At 41.7% G+C, this 24,046-nt stretch overlaps 2 protein-coding genes across 5 annotated transcripts in view; one reads left to right on the top strand and one right to left on the bottom strand.

The window, feature by feature from the left end:
* Nucleotides 1-24,046, bottom strand: part of LOC109412137 (protein unc-13 homolog 4B) — a 381,313-nt gene that overhangs the window by 178,711 nt on the left and 178,556 nt on the right. The window lies entirely within an intron of this gene.
* LOC109431193 (cilia- and flagella-associated protein 43) lies at nucleotides 1,102-23,969 on the top strand. The gene is made up of 13 exons (XM_019707410.3): nucleotides 1,102-1,323; nucleotides 1,383-1,651; nucleotides 10,798-11,171; nucleotides 11,531-12,717; nucleotides 15,107-15,488; nucleotides 15,552-15,676; nucleotides 15,738-16,083; nucleotides 16,149-16,583; nucleotides 16,907-17,409; nucleotides 17,470-17,713; nucleotides 17,774-17,902; nucleotides 22,659-23,074; nucleotides 23,138-23,969. Exons 1-13 carry the CDS (start codon nucleotides 1,289-1,291, stop codon nucleotides 23,457-23,459), a joined length of 4,767 nt encoding a protein of 1,588 aa, XP_019562955.2. The 5' UTR covers nucleotides 1,102-1,288; the 3' UTR covers nucleotides 23,460-23,969.

Below are 24,046 nucleotides of genomic sequence, written 5' to 3'. Positions count from 1 at the left end.
CGCATCGAATCTTTTCAACTTAATTAACTAAATTCTTGAATATTTACGTTAGTTTACTTTCAGTTGGTGGAACATGCATTGCCTAGAGTGTGTAATAGGGTCGACATATTATTTCTAGTGCTATTAATTCATGAGTTATGGTCAAAATTGTCAAGGTGGCTTGCAAATTAGGCCAAGGAATGGTACATATACCCTATATATCATTTTGATGTGCGACTACACATAAAAACAATACAGAATGGCAAATAAAACCAATAGATGTGCTCAAATGATTTTTATATGGGAAAATAAAAGTTTTACTGGGAATTAAGCATTCATAAAGAACTTAAATTGTTGAAATGATTTTAAAACAAAGCCAATAGCTATTTAAGAAAGAGGCACTGAAAAGTTGGTCGATTGTTTACCACGTGGTTTACCACCAGTGAGTGACCAATCGGTCAACTTTGCAGTTCCGATTGATCCAAATTGCGCTCTTCTTGACCTAAGTTTTCAAAGATTTTTCAATTTGAAGCGATTAACGATGTCTATTCCATGCTCCAGACGAATATATCCGCGATGATTTTGATAATGTATCTCTACTGGGAGCTGCGAAACCTGCTGCACAATTTTTCGTAGACTCGTTTTAGTCGCCATTTTTCACTTTGCGTGTCGCCGACGGCTGACACAGACACTAAGCATTGGTATTATGTGTGTACTCACATATTTTTTTGCTATGGGTGTTAACACATATCAAGTATTTGTGAAACTAATCTAAAGCATAAACATTAAATATCATGATTATAGTTTAGGTAATAAAAATAATGTGTGGAAAGGTCAATTGCATCGATATGTATTTTCACATAAAATAAATATTTGCAGTTTTTGCAGTGCAGTAAAACTTTTATTTTCCCATAGAAAAATCATTTGAGCACATCTACTGGTTTTATTTGCCATTCTGTATTGTTTTTATGTGTAGTCGCACATCAAAATGATATATACCAATAAATAATTCGGTATGTGTGTCACACATAAACATCATTTGTCCAGACAAATTGCAAAATTACATGTGTACAAAACATAAAATGAATATTTGCAGTTTTTGCAGTGTAGGTAAGGTGTTCATTTTGCTGCATGTCGCTCGACAACTTGCTCTACAACCATGTGGTGGCGTAAAATTCCTCGCCGGCTGGTCTAAGCCTTGAAAGCAAACGACAACATGATTACCACGGCAACCACTCAACAATGGTGTAAACTTTAGTTAGTTTTTCAATCAATCTACTCTCTGGTGTCGCATTCCCAACTATCCAAAATGTCTCTGAAATATATGACAAACGTTAAAACAAAGTGAGTAAATTAGCACAACGTTAACCTCATCAGCAAAATAACCAACCTTATCCTTTCAGTTGGATAAAGGCGCGAGACGTTCGAACGGCATGCTTCATCGCACGGGATGCCCTGGCCGTCGGCATGGGAAGCCACATCGTCCTGATGAATGTTATCAGCAAGCAGGAAACGTTCTACCGGGCGACGGACCGAACCAATGGCGAGGGTGTCGCATGCCTGGCGGGACACAAAACATTCTCCATTTTCGCATTTGCCGAGTGCTGTGTGTTTCCGCGAATTTTCATTGTGGCCTATCCGGACAATGCGGTACTGTTCGTACTGGAAGGAGGTATGGTTGAACTTTGTAAGATACTCCCTTTTTCTTTACACCCGGTTAACCTCAGGTGAGAATTGAAAATTCGAAAAAAAAATCATTATCATCACATCATTTGTTTAGTGGAACCTCACTTATGTTATTAAATATTCTTAGGGAAAGTTGAGGGTAATACACGGAAGTTTCTCTGAATATTAAGCATCATATACAGGGGGTGGCCAAAATGTTTGGGATAGGCTATTTTTTTTTCTCTCAAAAAAATCAACAAGCAGTAACTTTTCATTGAGTGCATAAAAAATTCTCAAATTTTGGCTGTTTTTTCAACCTATCATATGTGCACCATTGGTACAAATTTGAGCTCGATTGGTTAATCTTTCGCGAAGCTAGAACCGTTCTCGTAAAACTCTATTTTTTAGAGAACTTATTTTCGAACTGCTATATCTCGGACACCAGTGAACCGAATTGAATAATTTTTTGAACGTTTATCAACAATATACTAATGCATGCAAAGGCTTTAAAACATAGGTACTTTTTAAACGTTGAAAAAAATTGTGATGGATTGACACTTTTTGGATCTTTCTCGAAAAATCGTAATTTTTTTACATCAATGTGATTAATTTTTAGTTTTGATATCTAAAGATTTTCTACTTCTGTTCTCAAAATATCTATAGAAAGTTATATTAGAGCCAATTTAGATTAAATGAAGAACACATTTAGATTTTTTTTGTGTGATATTGTAAATTTGAGCTATTTTCCTCTAAATTAGTGAAAATGTCAAACCACTATAACTTTATTCGTCGCCAGAAAATATTAAATTTTAAAACGTCGAAATAATTATCAATATATTGTTGATAAAAGTTCAAAATTTTATTCAATTCGGTTTACTAGTTTCCAAAATATGGCAGTTCAAAAATAAGTTATCTGAAAAATAGTGTTTCACGAGAACGGTCCTAGCTTCGCGAAGGATTAACCAATCGAGCCCAAATTTGTACCAATGATGCACATATAATAGGTCGACAAGCAGTCAAAATTTGAGAATTTTTGATGCACTTTATGAACAGTTACAGCACGTTGAACTTTTTTGTGAGAGAAAAAAAGTTACCTATCCCAAACATTTTGGCCACCCCCTGTAGTTCCGTGCACGGCTGATGAACTGGTTCTGAAGGATTACGTTCTCTATCCTATCCAATAGGAAGGATCGGTAGTATTATTGTTTTGTCTGACACTGTATCTCGCGTTCTTGACAATTTAGAAGGAAACTCGTCGGCAAAGTTGATCAGAAAACTAAGGGCTTCCACAATGTAGTTCGAGAATCACTCGCTAGTTTAGTCTAAACGTCGTATATCTCGCATTCTGGACGACTAAGAAGGATACCACAGACATCTGTGAGGATACTGTCTTCGGCAAAGTTGCTCAGGAGACTAAGAGCTTTCGCAAAAAAAAAATCAATTTAGTTCAAAAATCACTCGCTGCATGGCGCTATAATTCTTAGAAACTACAAATATAGTCTAAACGTTTTAAATCTCGCATTCTGGACCAATCAGAAAAAATCTGACTTCGGCAAAGTTGCTCGGAAGAATAAAAGTTTTCTTGTACAAAGTAATTTAGTAAGAGAATCACTTACTACGTGGCCTTAGCGCTGCTGTAATGAGCTCAGCGTCAGGGCGTTGCATATCTCACGATCTGGACCGCTTAAAAGGATACTGTTTTAAGTAAAGTTGCAAAGAAGGGTTTTCAGTTTGATCTAAGCGTAATAAGGACTGTTCAATAGGTTGTCCCAAAATTGCACATGGTCGAAAACCTTGGGGGCTCACCCTGCAAATGATAGCTAAGGGTGTAAGAAACAAACTTTTGTATGACGGCAACTTCCAGAAATGACGTTTAGAGGTCGCCCCGGCGAGATTTTTGAAAAATGGCCATTTTTCGTAACAAATTTCATACAAATATTTTTTACCGTACAAAAATTGGCAATACCCACTATTTTTATATTTTTTTAAGCTTGATATGGATCCAAAGTACCTGGTAAAAATAATTAACGACATGTTTTGCAGCTAACTTTTTGATACTGAATTTTTGAATTTACTAAAATTTGTCATTTTTTGATGTACTGTGCATTTTACCCATCATAAAAAGTATCTGAACCTTATGCTAATTTAAAACAATTTCCATAAAAATATAGGAAATTTTATGAGGAAAAACTTTGCCGAAGACAGCATTGCGTTTTTTTTCTATCCGTTTTAGAGTTATTGACGATTTACTATTTGGTAAAATTTTAATTTTTAGGTTTTTAAAAAAAAATCACAATAGAACTGCCCAAAAACACATACAAAGTAAAAAATCATGTACACTCAACATGTCTTCATTGTGTTTAGGAATCATGGTGGCACCATTTATTGAATTTTCCGTTTCCGTTGACAAATCCATTTTTTTATGTAGAAAGGTACCTTCTAGCGAGAAAGTTTATCATTAGGTACCATTTTGAGATACCTCAGTAGGCCATGGCATTTTTAACGGTTATGTACTGACAATGGTTTAACCCTTTGGAGCCGGAGGGGTCATATATGACCCCGGCGATGAAACCGAGCATAACAAACGTGTTCGACACCAGCGAGGTTGCGTCGACAGCGGCGAAAAAATCGGCTCCAAAAGGTTAAACGAGCATAATACACAATCAAACGCACGGCACATTTTCTATATCATTTAGAAGGTGATACATTCCGCAAAACATGCCGTTTTGGTTTTCAATGATGTTTTTCAAATCGTTCAAAGACATGAATAAAACGTTCTAGTAGTCCCTATCATTTTGATCAACATATAGGACGATAAAAATGACGTCACTTGTTTACGTCCAAAACTGTTGTTTGCCAATAATAGCCTACCTTGTCTTATTGTCTGCCGTGTGTGTGTTATGATAATCAAATTGTTCTAACCTTGGATAACACTACGTTAACTCCCTAGTTCATCTTATCCACCCGTTTCAATTTGCCTCGGTGTATCTTATTTTCGGTGTTGATAAGATAGTTCAAGTCAGTAAATGTAAAAAATGATGGAAACCCAGGCACAGTGGACACGGTTACACTACCGTTCGACCGGACAATACCCGTCCCGGGATTCGCGTGATACGAAGAAAGAATTAAGTACGCGGAATACGTTTGTCAACAAACATCTTTACTTTGCAGCGAACTAGTACGGACTAAACAATAACAAACATTTTCGTGCACAATTATGCTTCGTTGGGTTTTCCTTTATCATACATACAAACTCAACACAAGTCGTCGTCATTAATGCCATCATTGACCGGAACCCTGTTACTCATCCACGATCGTCTTCGTTACCAGGGGGCTGTTACTATCATACTCCAACAAAAAAGGCATGCTCTGCTTTTTAGAATGTAACTAAGAATGGAACTTAGTATCTAAACATTGGTATTTTTACGTAAGATGTTCGTAATCGCGATTTGAATTTGGTATGGATCAACGTATTCGCCTTTATTCATTTTGCCACTGTTTTCTGGGCTGTTTCACTGGTCCAAGACTCATACGTCTTCGTGTAGAAAAATAATTGATAATATCGACAGGAAAGTAAGATAAACGCGAAAATATGGCTCAACATTTTGTGGAGAATATCTTTGAAGAAAACAGTAGGCAGTATGAAGCTTGTCAAGAGAGATAGCTTTTTAAGAAATCTTTGCTAGTTAATTTCTATATGAAGGGATAGAATAAAAAAAATCAATTAATGATGTCACCATAATTCCATAACACAATCAGGACAACAACTTGTTGAGCATTCGTGATTTTTTTTACTTTGTATGTATTTTTGGGAAGTTATTATGTGACATTTTTAGAAAAATACCCAAAAATTCGAATTTTACCAAATAGTAAAATCGTGGAGCGGACCTGGTGTGATGGTTAGAACACTTGACTATCACGCCGAGGACCTGGGATCGAATCCCACTCCCGACAAACTCGCAAAATGTGGGTTCTTTCTTCGGAAGGGAAGTAAAGCGTGGGTCCCGAGATGAACTAGCCTAGGGCTAAAAATCTCGTTAATACTGATAAAAAAAAAAAAGTAAATTGTGAATAACTCTAAAACGGATAGAAAAACGCCACACTGTCTTCGGCAAAGTTTTTCCTCATAAAAAACCCATGTAATTTTGTGTCATTTAACGCCGACATATACAGGGGATGGCCAAAATGTTTGGGATAGGCAACTTTTTTTTCTCTCACAAAAAATTTCAACAAGCTATAACTTTTCATAGAGCGCATCAAAAAATCTCAAATTTTGACTGTTTGTCAACCTATTATGTTTGCATTATTGGTACAAGTTTGGGCTCGATCGATTAATATTTCGCAGAGTTAGAACCGTTTGCGTAAAACACTATTTTTCAGACAACTCATTTTTGAGGTGTCATATCTCGGAAACCAGTTAACCGAATTGAATGAAATTTTGAACGTACACTAACAATATGTAAATGCTTCACAAACTATTAAAACATATGTACTTTTTAAACGTCGAAAAAAGTTATCATGGATTGACACTTTTTGGATTTTTCTCGAAAATATGTATTTTTTTACATCAATGTCAATATATTTTAGTGTTGATATCCAAAGATTTTCCACTTCTGTTCTCAAGTTATCTCTAATCAGATATATTAGAGCCTATTTAGATTGAAGGAAGAACACATTTATTAATTTTTGTGTGGTATTGTAAATTTGACTTATTTTCCTATATATGGGTAAAAATTTCAACCCGGTATAACTTAATTCGCCGTGAGAAAATATTACATTTTATAACGTCGTATTAAGTATCAATATATTGTTGATAAACGTTAAAAAAATCATTCAATTCGGTTCACTGGTTTCCGAGATATGACAGTTCAAAAATTAGTTGTCTAAATAATAGTGTTTTACCCGAACGGTTCTAATTTCGCGAAAAATTAATCAATCGAGCCCAAATTTGTACCAATAATGCACATATAATAGGTTGACAAACAGTCAAAATTTGGGATTTTTTGATGCACTCTATGAAAAGTTACAACATGTTGAATTTTTTTGTGGGAGATAAAAAGTTGCCTATCCCAAACATTTTGGCCATCCCCTGTAGCAGCGAGCTAAGTGACACAAAATTAAGTTTGATCTTATTTTTACACTATTCTAATTCCAACGGGCTTGTAATTTTACAGCAAGCGTCTTCTGTTGTTAACCTAACCTCAAACCCATCTATTTCCAGAACCCTACTGTGCAGTTTTTTTTTTTCGGAATAAATATGTATAACAAATACTTAAATATGATTTAAACACACTTTATTAGGTTTTCATCTTGGTTTTTATCGCTTCACATACAACATATTTATTACGTAGCTGTTTTGCACTAAAATCAAAATCACTTTGATCCGGACCATCCGGACGACCTCCTTCTTATAAAATAATTTTCTGCCACTGCCACCAACTGCCATCCGAGTTCAAGAGCATCGCGTCGTTCTGCATGCTGTCGCCCGTGTTTCTTTTATCCAGGATTAATCACTGCACAGTTAGATCAATAATTTTGTAATTGCTTGCTAAAACACAGCTCGAAGAAGATAGAACAAACAACCGACGGCGTTTGACGTTTCATCGTCAATAAACATCGGCGTAAAGGACCATGCGCCTCCTTAGACGCATGTCTCCCAGCAGTTACCAACCACAATAAGGCCAGAACGAATTAAGCTTTCAAACAAGCCTTTGTAGAGCACGAACTAACCTTCTAACCTACCATCATTTGTAAGAATACAAAGCACTGCCGTATTTAAATAATTACAAGCTCGATTTGTAGAGTTAGACGTTTGGTCTTTTGAGTTAGGTTCCGTGAAAGACCCGTCCTGAGCAAGTTAGCCAGGAAGATTAAAAAACGATTAGGCGCTTAAGTGAATTTGTAAATTTACGTTTTAGTTTTAGTTCTACCTTTAATTTGGTCAATTTGTGCATGTCCCTGGGCAAAGGCACAACCTTGGGATCAGCTTCATTGCTGTCAGGTCTCGGGTCTTAAATGCATCTTCACTCTACAGAGAAAGATTCACACTCGTGATGCCAACAAGAACCTCAAACGAAGAAGCGTCACGGTCCTTTTTTGTTGTTTTTGATATATTTGATTTCTATTTGCAGGAAGGAAGTTGATACACAATTTGTCCTTCTATTTTTTTAATTATTATTAACCAAGCTTCCAATATTGAAGACGCAAGAACAATAAAAACAAGAAGAACTAGCATAAACGGTTCACTGAATATCAAGCACTATATCGTCAAGCTTGTTCAGTTTGTGTAAAATTTCACAAAGGTAAATAACGTTGACTATTTAATTAACAACACATTCTTTCACAGCTTAATATGCATAATCAATCTCCCACCTTTCCTCATCCTTAAGGACAAACGCCTTGAAATCACGCTTCAATAGTGCATCAGAACTTCAGACGCACAAATCTCAAGAAGCAAGCTTCAAACAACAGTGTATTTCATTATTCTGTTCTTGCTCACTTGTAATAAGCTTAAAATGAGAAGCTCAGGTGCACTGGTTTTGTTTACAAAGAGATTTGTGCCTTCGAAATCGTGAGTAGGTGTCAAAGTCGGCCATTGTGGCGGCCATTTTGGGATTCCAACAAGTCTGTCCTTAAGGTTACGCAAAACTTAAAAGCCGCATGGCTAAAGAGGTTGCAATGCCTACTCCCAATGTCAAAGGTGTATTATGGACGATACGAGTTCTCGGACTTGTATTGGAGACTTGGCCCTATGACCCCCCTGTGCATCAAAAAAATAAAATAAATATGGTCAATTTGTTCATGTCAGAAAAGTAGTCCAGTTTAGGATCAGTTCCGTTGTGGTTTGCTTGGTGGTTTAGTGGCTACTGCTTTCGATTCGTATGTAGAAGGTCCTGGGTTCAATCTTTGGCCCGTCATTTTCCTCCTACTATGTTACTTTCTGTCTGCTTTCCCTCTTCTTTATAACTCATGTATATTCATAAATTCATAGCCATGGCATCGCTAGAACGAAAACGGATTGAAAAAGCTTAAGATAAGAAATTTTAAATTAGTTTTACGAAAACTTATAGCTTATTAAACATTTGTTGAAACAGTCATTTCTTTTAACAATACATTTTCCCGAAAATTTCTAATATGCTTGAATAATATTTTTATTGACACCTTAAAGCGTGGAAAGCATAGGATTCGATATATATAAGATCATTTTTTCTTTTGTAGAAGTGCTATTCTAAGGGTTCCTCTGTGATTGCAGTCCATAAAGTTGGTAAGATCTTTCCAAACTACTGTTCCGGCCCCTCCCCACAAACCTTTTCATCATTGGTAAGGTCGACTAAAGGCTCTTTAACCTAGTCACAGAAGGTATATCCACGCATCCCTCCAATTTCAAGGCCTTTAAAAAGGTCTTGGAACAAGCATTTTTCTTTTCTCGTTTCAGAGAGCGAGTAATGGCGCTTAAGCCTAGGCTCTGAAGCCAGGGCACAAGGAAAAAGACCTGTGCCCCATCCCTGGAAAAAAGACGCCAACTATTACGGAGTGTGCATTAACCCTCTTAGCTGCGCCACTCCCAACGATTTTCTGTTCTAAACCTATTCCTCTAAACTAAAACGGTTGGTACGGTTGTCCCCGTTTTATCCTTCATTAAAATCGAAAAGTTTTGTCAATCATGTTATTCATAAGTGGACAACCTGATTGCCTCAATTTTTTGAATTATCTTCCAACCCATTAGTCTTCACAGTGGGCCTGGCCATTTTAATATTTGTGTCAAATTTCTGATTTGTTGCAAATATTAATGCTGACAAGAAAATATGAAAAGCAATTTTGATATTTCCAGGATGCTTTTCAATACTGGCTGTGCAAGCACTAGAATAGAATAGAATAGTGCTATTTAAAGGGTTCCTCTGTTATCTCGAACCATTCTGTTGAGTTATCTTTTGAAAATGGATGCGAAGTTTTCGAAGAAAAACAATCTAAACCTTGGGAATTCATCAGGAGTTAGGTGTCTTTATTAGGGAGATCTGCAGCCCGTTGCTGGTTCATCTTTTATCATCAGGAGTTTCTTCTGAGACTTCTTAAGGAGTTTCTTCTGGGATTTACCTTTTTCCGTTCTAAATTTCTTCTAGAGTTTCTACCAAGATTATCACGATTTTTCTATCAGTAATCAGAATTCATTCGTTCGTTCTCTCATTCAGAGTTTTAACCAAGAAATCTTTTTGTAATTCCCCCAAGCAATTCTCATGAGGTTTCCAAAGAGTTCATTTCGGTGTTCTTCTGGGAAAACCTTTTGAGGCTCGGAATTCGTACCGTGATTACTCATGGAATTCCTTCCGGGGTTCCTCCATGAGTTTCGGGAGTCCTCCAGGTATTACTTCCGAGATTCCTCCAGAAAGTACTTCTGAGATTCCTAAGGTAATGTAAGGTAATTCGGGAATTTCTTCACAAATTCTCTATGAGATACCTCCATATTAACTTGTGGAATGTCTTCAGAAGTGTTTTTTTTGTTTCTTTTAGGATTCCCAGAAGAAAATTTCCTTTGAAGAAATTTATTCCTTTGAGGAATAATTGGAGAAAGACCACCTTGATGAATTCCTTAAGAAATTGTTGGAAGAATTCCTCAATGAAGTCATGCAGATACTTTATAAGGAACACAGAAAATTCACAATAATTCCATGCAACAGCTCTTGAAATCATTCCCTAATTTCATTAGGAGCATTTAGGAGAATTCCAGATTGAACTTAGGCGCTGTCCATAAACTACGTAGACGTACACTCATTTTTGGCAATCTCAGATCCCCCTCTCCCCTCTTAGACTTTTGTCCATACAAACTTTTCGAAATTTGTATGGAGCGTAGACTTTGGTCAGACATCAACCGACGTATTGATCGGGTTGCAGCAGTTTAGATGTAATATTACACAACAGTTTTTTTCTGTGCAGACATCTCCCCCACCCCCGACCACAGTACAATCAGTAATATCTCTGAAATGCCAGCATTTTGAAAATTATTGGTCGGGGGTCGGGTACGTAAAGGTTAATTTCCAATTTTCACCTGGAGTTAAACGGGTTAAGACATTATGACGATGGAACTTCGATATTATTTAAGAATCGCTGAATTGACCCAAACTTGATAAATCTAAATCCTCATTTCATTTTCTTTAGACGGAAAAGCTTGCAGCTACGTATCGCTGTGCTTCACGGAAGGCGAATATCTTCTAGCGATGACTGGTATTCCGGACTACAGCATCGAAGTTTACGTTTGGAGAAACAAGGAAATGCTCATCAAAAGAAAGACCGACATCAACACTGACAAACAGCTGCTTATGTGTAGTCCGGCATCTACGATAACAGTTTGCCAATTGGCCTACAGTCAAGCACACGTGACCCTGTGGGAAATCCACGGAAATGTTCGCATAGCCAGACTCATCGAAAAAGTTGTGAAGCTTCCCTTCGGAAAAGAGGCTGCCCCGCTGGATGCGACCTTCTCCATCGATGGGACACTGATGATCGTGAACAAATGGGGCAGTGTCTACAGTGTGAGTATGTATTCTGTTTGAAGGAAACACTGAAAGAAGTTTAGTTTTTATCCATGAACTGCATGGTTCAATCTACGGTTCCCTAACCTTTACTCAAACGAGGGTCATTCATTGTATGCATGTGATATCTAGACATTACGTTTCTTCTACACCATAACATAAGACTGGCCAAGAAGTGCTCATTTCAGTCAGGTCATCCCAGAGCATCAAAGTAAGAATTTCGGTGGATAGGTTGATGCATTGAATGGCAATCGTTTCTCATCATTTACCATCCTCAAATATTGTATGAATTGTTACAACAACCCTCTCCATAAAACCAGTTGAAATTTATGTACATCATTCATATCTCATCTCTTCAGTTTTCAGCAGCATCAGGCCAATTGAACCAAATTATCAAACCTACAGAAGATCCGTACATGTTCCCTCCGCTTATCTTCTACTGCAAAGGAGGACTTCTGCTGAGTGATTCCTCCGGAAATGTCAGCTACTATAAGCGCCAAAAAGGGACCTGGAACCAGCTATGGACAACGAAACCTCCAGAACCATACTCACTGTTGATGCTCTATTCGGCCAGTGAGGGACTCTACGGTACTACAATAAATGGGAACCTCGTTCGAACGGTGGTGGATAATGATTTCCGGAATGTGGAATTCATCACGGCCCGAGAGTTCGACTGCCAAATGACAAATTTTGTCTTGCTAAAACCACTGGGCGAGATACTGATAGCCTGTAAGGTATCGAATCAATTGGTAGCAATCGATACAAAAACTGGAACTAGAATATCAGAGCACAGCACTCCAACTGTGAAGTGCGTGGTTGAAAACCCTGCGTATCCTTTTATAGCAGTTGGAACACTAGAAGGAATAGTTTCTCTGCTATCTTTCTACAATCCAACTGAACCGTGTGAACTCACCAGCTTCCATCTTAGTCACGTCGCAATTGATTCTATACTGTTTTGCTCCGATGGATCCCACATGGCTGTATTTGATGAGAAACTAAATGTATTCTTCATCAAAGGTTTTCCCGGCGGTACCATGAACGTCATACATCACTATGAAGCTCCAGAAGATCTGCACCAATGCTCTTTCGAAATTCATGAAGATGTCATGTCGATTGTAGGCACCTTATCTGAAAATGGCTTGGACCCATCGAGTGAAATTATCCGAGTTATGCTTTCTACTAAGGATGGGCTTCGTCGCGAAGAAAAAGGCATTGCGCCAAAAAGCTACTCTCAATTAGCATACAAATCCGGTGGGTCCAAACGATTGTATGCCGTTTGTCTGCTATCGAATGAAATTGATGTCATTGAATTGGACGTCGAAGAACCAACAGGACAACTAACAGTTCACATTTGTGCAACCATCAAGGTGAAACATCAAGTGCCACAGTTCCAAGTTCTCGTCGATCAATTTCATCTCGTCACGTGGGGAACGGACGGGCTAGTCACTATCTACGATGCAGTATCGGACAAGCTGCTTGCCTACTTTTTGGCGCACGATCGTACAAGGATGGGCGTTAGGCTGGCCCGATGTGACCCATCGCATCAGTAAGTATTCCTATCATTTTTTTTTTCAGAAAGTTTCAATCGATTTCGATTACATACACATATTTATTTGCCGTACAGTGCAGCGAGCTCGTGGTTCATCATTCACCGCCATACACTGTTCTCTTTCACATCGCCGAAGATCATCAAGCAAACGTCGCTTGATAACTCCGAGTTTTTGCAGGTTTTCCTCGAGCATGGGCCATGTTTCTTGTCCGTAGAGGACCACCGGTCTTATTAGCGTTTTGCACATGGTACATTTGCCATGTAGCTACCGGCTTAGATCACCAAACAAGGTAACCCATTAGGTAATCCAGCAAGGTGTGAAGCTACCCGTGCCAAGCAATGGATGACCGAGAGGGTGAAGATATTCTCGATCGTTAGCGAAGCCTGTGGGGCTTACCGCGATAATGCAGGGCTTTGGCGTGCTGGACCTTCTACTCGAACTACTTATATACATACATTTATTTGCTCAACATCACATTTAGTACGCCACAATAAAGCATTGTCCAGTTAGAATCCGGACGCAAAGGATAATTTATTGTGACGCTCTCAATGATCATAATCATATCTTTTTTACAGCAGTCTGATCATAAACAAGTCCTCTATTGGTGGTGAAAATTTCATCGATTTTTTTGCTACGAGTGAAAAGTTATTTGAGATTGAAGACAAGTGATGGAAAAAAATCTTGCACAAACACGCTGAAAATTAAGCGTGGTCAGGTACGATAGTCGCGAAAAACGTTAATGTCTCCAAAACCATCATGTGTGATGTGCTCAGATGTTGTTAACCATGCCATGAGGAAGTGTCCAAGGAAGATTGAAGTTTATAATCATGGATAAATCTGCTTGAAATTCCAAGACTTGCCAGGAAGTTCGAGCTCTGGACATCTTTTTCTCACATCACGATTTTGACACCAAATGTGTACAAAGATGATAACCTCAAGAATCGCGTGCTGCTTTTCAAAAATGCACATAAGGGATCTATAGAGGTTTGAACTAATTTGGTGAGCTATCACGACAGCCTGAGATGTGTAGTGGTGTTATCAGTGTTGGATAGTGTTTATTAACGAAAAAACACTCAAATTTCGCTTCTTTGGAATTCACTGAATAGTCCTTAATTTCGCAAGAAGAGAAATATTTGGCAAAGTTTCTTTGGAATTCTAATCAGACTGGTAGAGGGTCTCAGGGCACTACAGAGATGACCTGATTGTTAAACAAATACGCCGACGGGGTTGATGGTAAAATTTACTACCATTGTGCAGATTTTTAAGGAAGTTATGACGGAAAAAATGAGAAAATGTATTAAAAATTAAATTAAATAATTTTAATGATATTTTTTCATGAAACTACAGTAAATTATCTTTGTTTCGAGGGCTTCACCTTTTCTGTTTGTTATTCCACCTCTGAGATATAAGTGATTATCTGCGTCCGGATTCTAACTGGACAATGCTTTACTCTGGCTGCTGCTCTCCATCCTCGGTCGCATCCAATGCTCGCCAGGTCACGCTACACCTGGTCCGCCCATCGTGCTCTCTGAGCTCCACGCCTTTTTGTGCCAACCGGATCAGTAGCGAATACCAACTTTACAGGGTTGTTATCCGACAATCTTGCAACATGCCATGCCCACCGTATCCTTCCGACTTTGATTATCTTCTGGATGCTGGGTTCGCCGTAAAGTGCAGCCAGCTCGTGGTTCATCCATCTCTGCCACACACCGTTCTCTTGCACACTGCCGAAGATCGTCTTTGGCAGGCGTTGCTCGAAAACTCCGAGTGCTTGCAGGTCCTCCTCGAGCATGCTGCATGTCTCATGTCTGTTAATGACCACATGTCTTATAAGCCCACAAATTGGCCGGATTTTGTGAAAATCTTACCTCAATTGTTGATCCCGGCTCGTTGCATCACACGTTCCAGAGCGATTTTAAAGAGTAGGCACTTTGTCGCAGTCCCCGGTGAGATTCGAATAAACTGGATAGTTACCCCGAAACCCTTACGCAGTTTTGCACACCATCCATCGCTGTTTTGATCAGTCTGGTCAAAGCCCGCTCCCGTCCATGATTATCCATAACTCTTTGCCGATGATACTGCCGTACGCCGCCTAGTATACGCGAAATTTTTACTTTCCGTGATCTATGACATATCGACAGCATGTGGCCTCCGAACTGCGGCGAACAATAACATCCACAACCAAACTGGGACTCGGATGTAGACAATTTGTAGACCTCGGTGGTACTTCCGGAGTCTGGATGTGAGATCGTCATCGTTGGTTTCACTCAGATAGGCTAAATTCAAGGCGCCAGTCTTCGTCGGACATACAGCAGATATATAGTTTTTCTTACGGATTGACGGAATTGTGAGTGGTTTTCTTCAACCTTTTTTTTTAATCCACAGGCACATTATCACTCTTGGTCACACGGGATGCATAGTGTGTACCAAGCACCATCGTAGCGCTGCCGCTGCACAAAGATGCGACGATTTGAAACGAGATCTCGAAACAGACGACGTAGTGGCAATGTTTCAGAACCCCACGTCTGGCTTCGTACCGAAAGGATTCACCTTTACGCGGTGGATTGACATGGAACGTATTAGCAAACTGGAAAGCGAAAAATTGCAATTCAAATCGGAACGAGTGCAGATAATGAAGGATTTCAAGTCAATCAAAAGCAAACTGAGGAAACTTCTGGATTCCAATGATGTTGCAACGGATGAGCAACGGCTTCCCATACAAGCGTTCAACTTGAACGAGTTAACAACGGAGCAAATGAAAGAGAAGGTAGTCATTTGTATTAATTTGTTGTAAATAACAGTTATCAATTTTTACAAATAATAATTTAAGGCAAAAATTGAACGGGAAGAAGAGCATGGAAAACTATTGAGTTTCATTGTAAGACAGGAAAAAATAAATGAAATGATAATCCAGAAATGTTGGAGCATAATGGAACGGAAACCGGTGAAAGTGCGGTAAGATACGAGAGCATTAAGTTTGCCATAAAAATCTAAATGCTTTACTCTTTTCTGACAGATCCATCTTCACAAAACTTGCCGTGGAAAACTATCCCTCCCTGCCGAACGAACGCGACCAAGATTTTCTAACCAAGATGGCGGTGTACCGCGAAACGGAACTCATGGCTAGCCACGATGCACTGTTGCCCTGGAAACCGACACCAACCTACCAGCTGGAATCGATACTGAACCGTGATCCGGACTATGGTAACGTGATCGACGTATTATCACGGGCCGCACAGAAGAAATATACAACTCTCACCGGCACTACGACGCACCTGTACGTGGAACCGATTCCGTTACGTTTCGAGCAGCTCGAGGTGGTCACCTTTGAGCAGCTGTATTTCGAAAAAGTTTATGGGAATGTGCGTTGAAATTATGTTTCTGCTTAACGTGAATGACAATGTGACCGCGTTTTTATCTCCAACAGATTCAAATGATGCAGCTTCGAGATTACTTCAACAAAAAGTTTGATGAGCTCAAAGCTCTGAAAGACACCGAAATGAGCATGGTCCTAAAAAGGAACGCTCGCCTACGAGTGATACAAAGCGAACTGGTAATCATTTCAAAGCTCTTGGAAATACCTCAAATTCAACCGGAAGACATTATCGATCCAAGATTCGAACCAGATGAGATCCCAGACACCATTGTCAAAACGGAGAATCATGAAATTTCAGTGGCACCCTACCTGACGCCCAGCATGGAGTGTCTCATAGCGCAGGAAAAGGCGGAAAGAGAACGCCGACAGAAGGAACTGATGGCAGATGATTTCAAAGATCGTGCGTTGATGGTGATGATGGACGGTGTGCTGGAACATCGCTGGGAGGATGAAATCAAGAAAACGCCTCCCGTTCCACATTGCCTGGTAAGTAACTTATTGACTGTCCCATTTTTAGTACTTCGTTCTCTCCTCACTGTAGGAGGTATAGCTGTCCGCTTTCAGTTGCACTGACGTAATAGTTCTCACCACTGCCATAGTCTTCCGTTCCTACGGTTTCATTAAGTATGTATTAGGTGTTCTTTGAAATAGTGTTCCCACCTTTCAATCATTTCATTTCCTTCCGTTAATGGGCTACCAACCTCATGCCGGCAATTTTAGGTTCTCTGCACGAAGTTAAGAAGATAAAGCAGTGTGATATATTTGTAAGCCAAACTAGCTCTAATGATACTTGACTATATGCTTTACAGGAAACGGGAAAAGACGCTCAGTATTTTAACGAAACAGACCTGCGTGAAGTCAAAGAATACGAAGAGCAAATTGAATTTCTACACAAGGAACGTACACGATACAAGAAGATCCTCGAATCGGAAAAATCACAAATCATCGAAAGCCTGGAAGATCAAATTAAAAAGTTCAACACCAAGGTCGGCTTATGTCTGCTGGACAAAATTCGCATCGAAGCTGCCATCAGGGAGGAAGAAATGCGAATCCTTCGAAACACGTTTTACAACCATCAGCGGCTAGTTTACGATCGGCTGGCAAACTTGCTGCGCGAAGAGATCGATTCCAGTGCTAAACACATCGACACACTTACTGAAACCATGGGCGAACTCCAGGACAAGGTCAATGACTATAAGAATACATACGAATCGCTGAGCACAAAGGATCGGCTGCTGGATAAGCAGTTTAAGATAAACTTTTCCGACACGGCTCAATCGGCGATAGTTGATCAGGCTTACAAGATTTTCAAGTAAGTTTCACTTTTCATTCTTTTAGTATTTAGCAATTGTTGTTTAATATGTTGTTTTAGAAAGCGACCCAAGGCTCAACTACGAGCGGTAGTGACTGTGTCGATATTTCAAGATCTTGCCAAACGAATCACTGCAAGGAAAGCCACACAGCCAAGCAACATTCTTCTGCCGCAGGAATGCGTGGAATATCTTGCAGCTTGTGACGGTTTAGATCAAATGTCGAACGCCCCTGCCGGGATGGACACCAATCTGTGGCAAACGCTCTGCAAAATGAGACGCATCAAGATGGAAAGTGAATTTCGGGTAATGACTTCCGAGTTCTTTCATCCACTTATTTAAAAATGAATTATCGTTTATTTTTAGCTTAAAAGTTGTGAAATTCAATTAGCAGATTCGGAAGCAGCCTTGAATGCATTTCAGAAGGAAATAACTTCGAAACGTAATTCACTAACGGCACTCGAGTCTAAACTACAAGATTTGTTGAACAAAAAGGTAAGTACTTACTTTTCCGGACCATACCGATCAGACTAAGGTTGGTATCCTGCTGTACGTATCAGTCGTCTCCATTAGGCTCAGACCATGACTGTGCGCCTTCAACCACCCATTCTGCGATGTGTCCGCAGATCGTCCTCCATCCACTCCACTGCTCTTGTCTCAATTCTTTAGTCGCCATTAATTGAAATATAGGAGCTATAACATCAGCCCAACAAACATTGTTGCTGTACAACAGATGGATGAGCCACTCTTGAGCTTGATTTGGAGCTTGATTTTGGCTTAACAAGCTGTTATTCAACCTTCACTGTTAGCTGGGGGTGGAAGCTCAGGTAAAATATTATCTCCTGGGCGCCCATTAAAAACACCACCCCCGGCGAAGACTGGCGCTCGAGCCTAGCTATTTAGCACTGTAGTTGGAGGAAATGCCAATGCAGAACCCGTAGCTTCCGGGAAGGTAAGCCCAGCTCCCTGGGTTAGTGGGTTGGTGTCAGGCCCTGCGAGCCAGCCGTAAAAAAGACTAGCACCGGAAAATCAACAAGAGAAGAATGCGAACCGATACCAATGGCGACGACCACAGCGACGAAAAGGGACTTGCGATTGGAAGCTCGGTACGTGGAACTGCAGATCTCTCAACTTCATCGGGAGCACCCGTATACTCGCCGATATACTGAAGGATCGCGGGTTCGGAATCGTAGCGCTGCAGGAGGTGTGTTGGACAGGATCTATGGTGCGAACGTTTAGAGGTAATCATACCATCTACCAGAGTTGCGGCAACACACGTGAGCTGGGAACAGCTTTTATAGTGATGGGCGACATGCAGAGGCGCGTGATCGGTTGGTGGCCGATCGACGAAAGAATGTGCAGGTTGAGGATCAAGGGCCGATTCTTCACCATTAGCATAATAAACGTGCACAGCCCTCACTCCGGAAGCACTGATGATGACAAAGACGCATTTTACGCGCAGCTCGAACGCGAGTACGACCGCTGCCCAAACCACGACGTCAAGATCATCATAGGGGATCTAAACGCTCAGGTAGGCCAGGAGGAGGAATTCAGACCGACGATTGGAAAGTCCAGCGCCCACCAGGTGACGAACGAAAATGGCCTACGCCTCATCGATTTCGCCGCCTCCAAGAACATGGCCATTCGTAGCACCTTCTTCCAGCACAGCCTCCCGTATCGTTACACCTGGAGATCACCACAACAAACGGAATCGCAAATCGACCACGTTCTGATTGATGGACGGCACTTCTCCGACATTATCGACGTCAGGACCTATCGTGGCGCTAATATCGACTCCGATCACTACCTGGTGATGGTTAAACTGCGCCCAAAACTCTCCGTTATTAACAACGTACATTACCGGCGGCCGCCCCGGTACGATCTAGAGCGACTGAAGCAACCGGATGTCGCCACCGCATACGCGCAGAATCTCGAGGCAGCGTTGCCGGACGAGGGTGTGCTCGATGTGGCCCCTCTAGAGGACTGCTGGAGTACAATGGAAGCAGCCATCAACAACGCAGCCGAGAGCACTATCGGGTACGTAGAACGGAGTCGACGAAACGATTGGTTCGACGAGGAGTGCAGAGCGGTTCTGGAGGAGAAGGATGCAGCGCGGGCGGTAATGCTGCAACATGGAACCCGACAGAATGTGGAGCGATACAGACAGAAGCGGAAGCAGCAGACCCGTCTCTTCCGGGAGAAAAAGCGCCGCCTGGAAGAAGCGGAGTGCGAGGAAATGGAACTGCTGTGCCGTTCACAGGAAACACGCAAGTTCTACCAGAAGCTCAACGCATCCCGCAAAGGTTACGTGCCGCAAGCCGAAATATGCAGGGATAAGGAAGGGAGCCTCCTGACGGACAAACGTGAGGTGATCGAAAGGTGGAAGCAGCACTTCGACGAGCACCTGAATGGCGAAGAGAATGTAGGCACGGAGGACCAAGGCAGCGGAGAAAATGACTATGTTGGTGCAGCAGAGGACGGGAACGAACCAACTCCCACGCTGAGGGAAGTTAAGGATGCCATCCACCAGCTCAAAAACAACAAAGCGGCTGGTAAGGACGGTATCGCAGCAGAACTCATCAAGATGGGCCCGGAAAAGTTGGCCACCTGTCTGCACCAGTTAGTAGTCAAGATCTGGGAAACCGAACAGCTACCGGAGGAGTGGAAGGAAGGGATAATCTGTCCCATCCACAAGAAAGGCGACAAGTTAATGTGTGAGAACTTTCGAGCGATCACCGTTTTAAATGCCGCCTACAAAGTGCTATCCCAGATCATCTTCCGTCGTCTTTCACCTAAAGTAAATGAGTTCGTGGGAAGTTACCAAGCCGGTTTCATCGACGGCCGGTCGACAACGGACCAGATCTTCACCGTACGGCAAATCCTCCAGAAATGCCGTGAATACCAGGTCCCAACGCATCACCTGTTCATCGACTTCAAAGTGGCATACGACAGTATCGACCGCACAGAGCTATGGAAAATTATGGACGAGAACAGCTTCCCCGGGAAGCTGACTAGACTGATAAGAGCAACGATGGACGGTGTGCAGAACAGCGTAAGGATTTCGGGTGAACTATCCAGTTCATTTGAATCTCGACGGGGACTACGACAAGGTGATGGACTTTCCTGCCTACTATTCAACATCGCCCTGGAAGGTGTTATGCGACGAGCCGGGCTCAACAGCCGGGATACGATTTTCACGAAATCCAGCCAATTTGTCTGTTTTGCGGATGACATGGATATTATTGCCAGAACATTTGGAACGGTGGCAGAACAGTACACCCGCCTGAAACGTGAAGCAGCAAAGGTCGGACTGGTGGTGAATGCGGCTAAGACAAAGTACATGCTGGTAGGTGGGACTGAGCGAGACAGGACAAGCCTTGGCAGCAATGTTACGATAGACGGGGATACTTTCGAGGTGGTAGAAGAATTCGTCTACCTCGGTTCCTTGCTAACGGCTGACAATAACGTGAGCCGTGAAATACGAAGGCGCATCATCAGTGGAAGTCGTGCCTACTATGGGCTCCAGAAGAAACTGCGGTCAAAAAAGATTCACCCCCGCACCAAATGTACCATGTACAAGACGTTAATAAGACCGGTGGTTCTCTACGGACACGAGACATGGACGATGCTCGAGGAGGACCTGCAAGCAATCGGAGTTTTCGAGCGACGGGTGCTAAGGACGATCTTCGGCGGTGTGCAGGAGAACGGTGTGTGGCGGAGAAGGATGAACCACGAGCTCGCTGCACTTTACGGCGAACACAGTATCCAGAAAGTGGCCAAAGCTGGAAGGATACGGTGGGCAGGGCATGTTGCAAGAATGCCGGACAACAACCCTGCAAAGTTGGTGTTTGCTAACCATCCGGTTGGTACAAGAAGGCGTGGAGCGCAGAGAGCACGATGGGCGGACCAGGTGGAGCGTGATCTGGCGAGTGTTGGGCGTGACCGAGGATGGAGAGCTGCAGCTGCAAATCGAGTATTATGGCGGCAAATTGTTGATTCAGTAATATCATGAATTTGATGTGAACTAAATAAATGAATGAATGTTACCTGGGAATGCCATTAGCGAAATCAAGCAAATCGACGAACTACGTTGCCAAAGACCACGGTCCATACAAACTTTTTTTTTTTTGCATGAGCAAAAAATAACGCAGGGGAAGGCGAGGTTGAAAATATCCAGAAAAATGACCACGTGGTTTCTGGACAGCCATAAAGACTCTTCAGCTTGCTGTAACCCTAATTTAAAGGTATTCGTACTCGTACTCGAACTACACACATCACTTGATCCATCGTCGCTTTGATCAATTGTGTTAGTTTATCCGGGAGTCCGTATTCGTGCCAGTTATAACACTTCCTTCAAAATTTCACTAATGATCACATGTCGCACAAAAAAAAGTCACTACACTGTCTTCAACCAGAGGTTGCACAGACTGAACAATTACAAACATGAGACAACGGACAACACGAAACACCCAGTGGTCCAGTGGAGAATTTTCCGTTTGACGAAAAGTTTTCATCGACTGGAGCGGGAATCGAACCCACACTCCGAGGCTTACGATACGGCCAGACGACTGACGCCTCTAACCGCACGGCCACGAAGCCCACCACAAAGCCTCTGCGTGAGCGATTCAGCTGCTGTAGAACGTTTGTTCCACCACGCTACAGCTCTTCCATAGTTTCGAGATCTCTTTCTGCCTATTAGCGCTTCTTCCTTCGGGAAAGTTCTATCATTTCCACGCCTGTCCGCTCTCGTACGATGTTGCAACATGTTCGCTACATTCTTCTCATTGTAAACTGTTCGCCTTCACCATCGTACTAACCGTTTATGCATTTGGAGCCACTACGGTACTACGGTAGTACTACTGCCTATGGCGGATCGGATGTCCCTCCAGTAATCTTCAATAGTAACTGCACCAAGCTGCTCTTCCATTGGTACAGCATCTACATGCAGCTGGCCGTGATCTTGAGCCACTTTTTGTTTCGCAGTCGCTCGGTGATAAGCCGCGGCTTTAACTTCGGTGCGTGGCAATAACCGCCGTAAGCTTTGAGCGTCTGCATGACTGGTAGTGATCCGAATCTTTATTCGCACTGCAGTATATCAGAACATTGGTTATATCTGAGAAGAATTTACCGTACCGGTGAAAGTATGCTGAAAAGAAGGCAACTTTCCGGAACGTCATACAAATGCCATATGATATAGCAATACAAACACTTCCAACACTATTCACGAACTTTTTTTCCACAATTATTTCAGTTCGAGGATTCCACTAACCGAAACGTACAAATTGTAATGAAACGTGGCCTCATAGAAGTTCCCATCTCCGGAAAGATGGTCGACTTCAACAATTGTATTCTGATTCATCGTACCGATGTGGACGACATCAACGTCGTAATAAAACAAGCTGGCTCGAAGAAGCTCAAAGCCATGATCAATGCAGCTCAGTTCAGGAGGAAAATCATTGCCCAAGAATGGGACCACAAAGCGTTGAAGCTGAAGATACGCGATATGAAAGATCAGGTGAAGATGATTGAAAAGTGTAAGATAACGAAGGAAGTGCAAGACTGGCTGAAGCGGAAGGAGATGGGCGTTTTTGAGGATCTCGGTCAGCTGGCGTTGGAGAGGGAAATTGAGAACACCATATTCGCTCAAGAGAAAATGCTTCAAGAGGTGTAAGTACCCGGGTTGTGAAATCTAAATGGTAATCTTATTCAAATGAATGTTACTTTTTATAGGAAAAAGTCTGTTGAGGAGTTAGAGGACAAAATCGTCATCAAACGCAAAGAGAACAAGGTGCTGGATAAGCAAACTCAAGAACTGAACGTGGATGTTACTGAGCAGCATCTTCAAAAGGATTCCGAAATGGAAGAAATCGAGCAAAAGGCAGCACAGGCACGGATGACGGCCATAGTGGATCGTGCTCGATGGGTGCGACTGGTCCAGGCGCAACACGCCCAAATACTGGAGCTTGGAACAATGCTAGAGCTGCAACGGTTAAAGACGTATCCTACGTTGACCGCTCCTGCTGCACTGATTGATACTCGCCATGTAAAATAAATGGATGCGTAGATTTTTTAGATATTTAGGTATTAGGTGTATGATTTATACTGTAGTTGTATTTAAAATGAATAAATTCTATCTTTCTGATCACACGAAAACAATGATAAAGGTCCTGTCATCTCAATCAAGCGAATTCCGACACGCAACCGCTGTCACTACATCAGCAGGACCGAGATGTGAGCAGGCACCAGAAATCCACGTGGCGCAACCCCAAGGCACCCCAAACTTCAGAACGTCGCCATAGATTGTAGCGGTGTAAAGTGCCGTGCATTGCTAGCAGCAGAAAAGGAAGCTAAACGAAGTGTCTACGCGCCTCCATCTTCTTCTTTATGGCTCAACGTTCGCATTGGAACATGGCCTGCCTCTTTTGAACTTAGTGTTCTTTGTGCACTTCCACAGTTATTAATTAAAAGGCTTTCTTTGCCTGCCATTGCATGAATTTGTACATTGTCCAATGAACGGGAATCGGACCGGGAATCGAACCCGCCGTCTCCGGATTGGCGATCCGTAGCCTTAAACACTAGGCTAACTGGGGACCCCATGAGGCGCAACATAAGGCGCAACATTAGCAATAAAATAGAGTG

Source organism: Aedes albopictus, chromosome 1 (assembly GCF_035046485.1).
Source record: "Aedes albopictus strain Foshan chromosome 1, AalbF5, whole genome shotgun sequence".
Taxonomy (NCBI): domain Eukaryota; kingdom Metazoa; phylum Arthropoda; class Insecta; order Diptera; family Culicidae; genus Aedes; species Aedes albopictus.
Note: the sequence above shows the minus strand (reverse complement) of the source record. Positions and strands in the feature narration are given on the sequence as shown.

What these genes read in the sequence shown, in the direction of transcription:
- LOC109431193 (XM_019707410.3), top strand. Translation starts at nt 1,289, where the DNA reads ATGTCTCTGAAATATATGACAAACGTTAAAACAAA. An exon ending in ATGACAAACGTTAAAACAAA is followed by an intron (nt 1,324 to 1,382) that starts GTGAGTAAATTA and finishes TTATCCTTTCAG; the next exon opens with TTGGATAAAGGCGCGAGACG. An exon ending in CGATGTGACCCATCGCATCA is followed by an intron (nt 12,718 to 15,106) that starts GTAAGTATTCCT and finishes TTTAATCCACAG; the next exon opens with GCACATTATCACTCTTGGTC.